At 36.9% G+C, this 6,500-nt stretch overlaps 2 protein-coding genes across 3 annotated transcripts; one reads left to right on the top strand and one right to left on the bottom strand.

Annotated features, from left to right (window-relative positions):
• Positions 1-3,772: 3,772 nt before the first annotated feature.
• Positions 3,773-5,075, top strand: LOC129745275 (phosphomannomutase). Of its 2 annotated transcripts, XM_055738246.1 has the most exons (3): positions 3,773-3,886; positions 3,971-4,696; positions 4,794-5,075. In XM_055738246.1, exons 2-3 carry the CDS (start codon positions 4,011-4,013, stop codon positions 4,939-4,941), a joined length of 834 nt encoding a protein of 277 aa, XP_055594221.1. In that variant the 5' UTR covers positions 3,773-3,886; positions 3,971-4,010; the 3' UTR covers positions 4,942-5,075. The 2 variants fall into 2 exon arrangements, with proteins under 2 accessions (XP_055594221.1, XP_055594222.1); XM_055738247.1 differs by lacking the exon at positions 3,773-3,886 and having other exon boundaries at positions 3,921-4,696.
• LOC129745274 (methylglutaconyl-CoA hydratase, mitochondrial) lies at positions 4,963-6,453 on the bottom strand. Its single transcript, XM_055738245.1, has 2 exons — positions 6,182-6,453; positions 4,963-6,116 (listed from the first exon to the last, which is right to left on the bottom strand). The coding sequence occupies exons 1-2, from the start codon at positions 6,302-6,304 to the stop codon at positions 5,328-5,330; spliced, it is 912 nt and encodes a 303-aa protein (XP_055594220.1). The 5' UTR covers positions 6,305-6,453; the 3' UTR covers positions 4,963-5,327.
• Between the last annotated feature and the right edge of the window lie 47 nt (positions 6,454-6,500).

The raw sequence follows: 6,500 nt of genomic DNA, 5'->3' as shown, positions 1-6,500 counted from the left end.
CTCAAAAACGACCGAGTTCGTCGGCCGTCTGTCCGATCAAAATTAAAAATTGTAAGTGAAACGCCCTGAGGTATGACACGAATATTATTAGCGACAAATGTACGACTATTTATCGCATTTCTTCATGGCAGCCGATGTTGAGTAACAATGTGCATAAGTTTGTATGTGGGAAACAGAAGTTTCGCATAGTTTATTTTCAATTTTTTATTTATGAAGACGCCAAAAGCACAAGTTTTTCACATTATTGGATGTCCACTTTCTTTAACCGCAGTTATTTTTGTATAGAATTTTGAGGACTTATTTTATGTTTTTGAGCAGTTGTGGTCAATTAGGATATATTGACAGTTTTACACGAACACCACCTTAACAGGAGGCCTCAGCCATAACCTCAAACCATGGGAGAACAGAATCGATTTTTGAGAAGGGCGCACGATAAACGCGTTTTTCCGGTACTCATATCGACAAATTCGCCCTGTGGAAAAACGATACACGGTGTTCGTGTTTTGATTTTTTTGGGCGTTCAGGGTTGCCAAGTGCATTGATATTTGGAAAATGATTATATTTTTTAAATGTATTGTTATTGCATTGTTATTGAAAAACCTTTTCATAAGTACTGAGAATTTGCAATATTCCCGTAGATTTCTAGAAAAAAATGAAATGCAATTAAATGCGTAGAAATTGATTGCAACATTTATCTGAACGGAATAACAACTGCCTGTATCGCACACTTAAACGATGTAACGAATTATGTAGATTTGTTTATAATAATCAGAGCATGCAGGAGATTATTTTCAAAGTCCACATAGACGGGCTTTCATTAAATTACTTTTTTTGTAACAGTTAATGATTTGGCATTCGTTTAGAAGATAGAAACCAATTTTGAATCTATCAAGCAGTAAATGAAAACATATTTCAGATGTTTTAAATTCACCTTGAAAATTCATTAGAAAAATATGGCTTATCTTCATCGATTTTGGGACGCCTCATAATGAATTCAAACGTTTAGCTGTTGACATTTAAAAAATTTAATCAATTCAGAAATATTATAATTAGTTGAAATCAAACAAATACTGATTTTAGTAACGCACCTAGCATCACTGGTGAGGCCGCCAGCAAATCAAAGTTTGAGGTTATGGCTGAGGCCAATTTTTCGCCAATACTATCGTCCGTATATACCCTTATAACGGTAAATTCTGGCCAAAACCAACGGCTGATTGCTGAGTATTTCATACAAGAAAATATTCAATTGAAAAAAATTCTTAGGTCAGCCGTCCTACAGTTTGAAATGTTTGTAGATTTCGGTAATTTCGGAGTAAATTTGGGAATTTCATAGAAATAACTAACATATGACGCTGCAGGAAGTCTGACCTAAGAAAAATTCTCTACCAAAATGTAGAGGAGGATGCACTTGATCCCCTTTTCTCATTTTCATCATAGCTTTTTTTTTGTTAGAGACGTTTTAATCATAGCTTTTTAGGAAAATTTTGCAGCTCACCGTCTTTTGCATCTTCCGACAGCATGTAATTTCAAGTTAATGTGCTCCAAAAGTTAGAACGATATATGAACTCCTAGATGAGCTAGGAGCATTTTCGTGAGACTTAAAAAAATGATATTTTTTAAGTTACAGGAGACTTGATCCTTCACTAAAGGAGAGTGGATCCCTTATTCAGGGTGCCCTGACCCCAGGCTAAAATCTAATAAAATCTGAAGATAAAAGGTCCATTGACTATTTCTTGCCATATTACTCTCATTTCACAGTTTGTAAGTCTCAGACAAAGAGAATTATAAAAGTTTGTCTTCTATCCTAATGCATTGCATACTTCTAGTTTTTAGATAATATACAGTATTTTAGCCCATTTTAACAGATAATTATTCGATAAACATGAGTTATTGGTCAGATATTAGTTTTTTCATGATAATTAATGATCACGATTCATTCAGATGAAAAATACATCTTTTTGGACTCTAGGGATCAATTATACCTATAACATAGATTTAGGAAAACTCCTTATTAAAAAAATTGAGAGTTTACTATTTCTTCGAAGTTTACTATGATGTTTATAGAGTAAGGTGGGGTAAAAGTACGAGTCGGGTAAAAGTACGTTTCGAGATTATCACAAACCGATAACAGACAAATTCAAAACTCTGGCGTGGATTGATAGTGATTTGTACTGCCTTCATTCAAACAAAATTTTTATTTGGAAAAATTGAAAATACTCCGAAAAATGAAGTAAAGCAGCTTTTTTGCCCAAATGATGTAATATTTAAAATAACGGCAAACATGTTTGAGCAATCAAAATTCGGGCTTTCAATGAAAGTCTTAATGTGTCTGTTTAGTTGTTTCCAACCACTAGCAAATGCCGAAGAAAGAATTGAATTATTATGTCTCTGTTTTCCACAATAAACTGTGAATCACAAGAAACTTTGAAGGGGCAAAAGTACGAACTGCAAATGGGGCAAAAGTACGAATGATATACAGGATCTACAGAAGTAAATCTGTGTGGAAAGTTTTAACTTCTTTCTAAAATTCACTGAGAACATCAGCGCATATTTATGTTTTAACAAAGACTTGCTCGCGCGAAAAATTGCTCAAATACGATGAGAACTGGATTTCGTAAACCTGTTGAATATGGACAATTAGTGAAGAACTCTAAATCCGCACAGGTTGTTTGCCCATGTATAGGATATGTATCAGAAACGAACACAGAAGTAAGCAAAGATTGATATTAAATAATTTTCCTCTTGACTTCATGCAAAATTGTGGAATTCTGAATGGTCGTACTATTACCCCACATCATTCGAACTTTTGCCCCAGAGGTGGGGTAAGAGTACGTTTCGATAGCAGTTTGGCGTTTTCACTACTGCTATCAAATGCGTTGATCGATTATCTTCGTAATTTTTTAGAAGATAAAAGTCTAAGAAATCCAATGCTGTTCTTGGTTATTTAGAAAATCAACTGCAAAATTTTCTAAAAATAGGATAGCACTAAGGTCGTACTTTTACCCCACCATACTCTATTATACTCTTACGATTGACATTTGGGAATAAATATTTTTATTATAATTTTGTCATGTGAGAAACATTTAAAAGTGATAAAAATAAAGATCTTCAAATCACATTTTTTTTAATTTTTCGAACAAAATTAAACATTTTTTTTTTAAATTTGTTGAGAAAACAGCATTGTTGTTTTGTTCTGTTTAGCACATTTTTCTAGATCATTTGATATTTGTAAGACATTCTTCTATCGAGATATAGGGGTCTAAACAGCTTCGATTTGGTTAAAAACTCATCCATGATTTTTTGAAGAATTTGTAAGTAACGTTTACTTGAGTAAAATTGAACTTAAAGGTTTGTATGGAAAAATTGAATAATTGGTACTGAAAAATCAACATCATTTTGGTTTATTTGTAGAACCGAACCTAAATTTTCCGCTGAACAATTATGTCTCAGACTGTAACTTCGTATCTTAAAAGGCAAAATAGTTATTAGCTGTTTAACATGTTTAAAATCCTGCATGGGTTTTGGGCCTAAACGAAGCTTTTGGACCCCAGGGTTTGAGAAATTTAAAAATGATCACAAATCGACTCAGTCTAGTGTAGCGGGTCATTTATTTTTGGTTGAAAAGTAAAAAGCGTGCACCGTCTCACTAATGCAATCAGCTGCAGAATGGAAGTGAACTGTCGAAAATGTACACGTATCCAACACATACGCGAATAAGTGTGAATCAACGCGATTGCACCTTATTCTATACTTTCTAAGTTGGCCACAAATTACGTAACAAGTTCATTGGTTGAATAAGTTATCGCTCCTGTCACAATTTTCCTGAAAAAAAAAGCTTTACAGAGGAATTGGAAACTGATGAAAGTCTTAACTTTAGACTTTTAAGGTAACGTAATATGCGACTAACCCTTCTGTTTGTTTACCCGGCATATTTCCTTCCACATCATTGATGTTTGTTTTTCCATTGAAGCCTATGAAAATTGCGTACCGTGTAGCGTATTACTCATCGAATGTTACTAGTTCAACTCAGGCCGCTTCGTAGATTAGTATCGTTTATCGGAAGGGCTTCGTCAACTACTTGCAAAATGGCTGTGAAGCGCGAAGAAATCCTGTTGTTGTTTGATGTGGACGGTACGTTAACTAAGCCACGACTTGCCATAGAACCGTCGTTCAAGGAATTCCTTTACCGGGATGTCAAGCCCAGAGCAACCATAGGACTGGTGGGAGGATCCGATTTGGATAAAATGTTTGAACAACTGAATGGCCGCGAGATACTGAATAAATTCGACTACGTTTTTCCGGAGAATGGACTGGTATCGTACGTCAAAGGAGAACAGACTGACAAGGCTTCATTAACAGCATATTTGGGTGAAGAAACTCTCCAAAAGTTTATCAATTTCTGCCTTCGTTATTTGTCTGAACTTAAAATTCCTGTCAAAAGGGGAACTTTCATCGAATTCCGAAGTGGCATGATCAACGTGAGCCCTATTGGGCGGAACTGCTCGCCGGAAGAGCGAGCCGCGTTCTTCGAGTACGATAAAGATCATAAAGTACGACAGACAATGATCAACGCATTGAGGAAAGAATTCAGCGAGGTAGATCTCACCTACAGTATTGGCGGACAGATCAGCTTCGACGTGTTCCCTAATGGTTGGGACAAAACTTACTGCCTTAGACACGTCACCAAAGGAACTAGGTACGAAACTATTGACTTAATTTTAATTTATCGAATGGTCCTAAGGATGTTAACTCATTTCCTAAATGCATAATTTACTAATCAATTGTACTGACAGTTTTAGGGAAATTCACTTCTTCGGAGACAAAACTGACCCAGGAGGTAACGATCATGAAATTTTCGAGGATGCCAGAACGATTGGACACAAAGTGACCTCTCCGGAAGATACCAAACGCCAACTGATCCAGCTGCTGAATATAAAATAAAACGCTAGTTTATTTGAACTTTGTAATTGTTTTTATTCTACGAGAAACTTATCTTTAATGTATGGTTTGACCACAGCTTTAAAACCTCAGTGGAATCGAGGTTTAGAAAATAAATGCACTTTTCTATCACATGATTTTATGCGGAATTTGGATATTTCTATTTTTTTATTGGTTTTACTCAACCTGTAATTCTGTGTTGCAACTGAACAACATATTCGTATTCAGTTTCAAAAAAGTTAACCCAGCAAGGACTCAGTTAAATATTATGAATCAAAGTTGTTTGTATAGAACTTAATTGCGAAGTTTTTTAAAACCACAATACACGGAATTAGAAAAAAGGTTTGTGATTTTCAAACCAAGAAACCATTGAATATAAAATGGAATTTCTACTCTCCAATAAACTTGGGCTTCCTCTTCTCCGCGAATGCTTTCAGTCCTTCGAGTCGATCTTTTGTCGGTATTATCTGGGCATAACAAGCTTCCTCGATGGCGCAACCGGTTGCCAAATCTACCTGCAAGCCCTTATCAATCGCTTTCTTGGCCATCCGTACACCAACCGGTCCATTCGGAACTATCTCCATCGCTAGCTGTAATGCCTTTTGATAAGCAGCATCCGACTCCTTGTTTGCTGGAACAGAATAGTTCACGATTCCTAAGGATTTTGCTTCATCACCAGTTATCTGTCGGGCTGTGAAAATCAGCTCCTTGGCAACGGCTGGATTCAAGATCCTCGGCAATCGTTGGGTTCCACCAGCACCTGGAATGATTCCCAGCTTGGTTTCAACCAGGCCCAGTTTCACGCTGCTCGTTACCACCCGCATATCGCATGCCAGGGCCATTTCTAAACCTCCCCCAAGAGCTGGTCCATCAATAGCTGCGATAACAGGAGCAGGAAGCTGCTCAATACTCGTCATCATCTGTCTTAACTTGGATACGAACCGTCCCACATCCTGTGGACTCATCGATGCTCTTTCTTTCAAATCGGCTCCAGCGCAGAAAATTCCTGGGACCAAACTACGAAGGATTACCACCCGGACGTTTTTATCGTGCGCCAACACATCCACTGTATCCAGCAGCTGTTGAACAAGAGCCTTGCTGAAGGAATTTTTTGCCTTTGGGCGGTTCAGTCCAATCACAGCGATGCCCTGCTTGTCCTCCCCGGTAAGGTATGTTAGCTGGTAAAAAAATAGCAAAAATCAATCATTTCAACATACCTCTACTGACCTCGAACAGGCATTACCTGCAATTCTTGAACATGCTGTGACCCTACTGAACTCCATCGTGAACTCGAAATGGATAGATTTCTAGAAAATTGAACACCTTTGTTTACAAACGAATAATTTCGCACAATTCCTGCCAACATGTTGACCGCAATATAATATTTTAATGTAATAAAACACCTATCGAGCTATTGTACCGCCAACAGAAGGAATAATAAAGACAACTCCTCCTCGCGTCGATATTACATAAGCTTTGCTTTGGAAACAAAAACACATCAGTTGATAGAGTTGGTTGGGACCGAAAGTTTCGATCCAGTGGCGTCTGACATATAAATTTCG

The sequence above is a fragment of the Uranotaenia lowii genome, chromosome 2 (assembly GCF_029784155.1).
Source record: "Uranotaenia lowii strain MFRU-FL chromosome 2, ASM2978415v1, whole genome shotgun sequence".
NCBI classification, from domain to species: domain Eukaryota; kingdom Metazoa; phylum Arthropoda; class Insecta; order Diptera; family Culicidae; genus Uranotaenia; species Uranotaenia lowii.
The sequence above is the reverse complement of the archived record's forward strand: the minus strand, read 5'-3'. Positions and strand labels throughout refer to the sequence as shown.

Coding starts and splice junctions, on each gene's coding strand:
- LOC129745275 (XM_055738246.1), top strand. CDS start 4,011: ATGTTACTAGTTCAACTCAGGCCGCTTCGTAGATTAGTATCGTTTATC. Junction 4,697..4,793: donor CACGTCACCAAAGGAACTAG/GTACGAAACTAT, acceptor TTGTACTGACAG/TTTTAGGGAAATTCACTTCT.
- LOC129745274 (XM_055738245.1), bottom strand. CDS start 6,304: ATGTTGGCAGGAATTGTGCGAAATTATTCGTTTGTAAACAAAGGTGTT. Junction 6,117..6,181: donor AGCATGTTCAAGAATTGCAG/GTAATGCCTGTT, acceptor TTTTTTTACCAG/CTAACATACCTTACCGGGGA.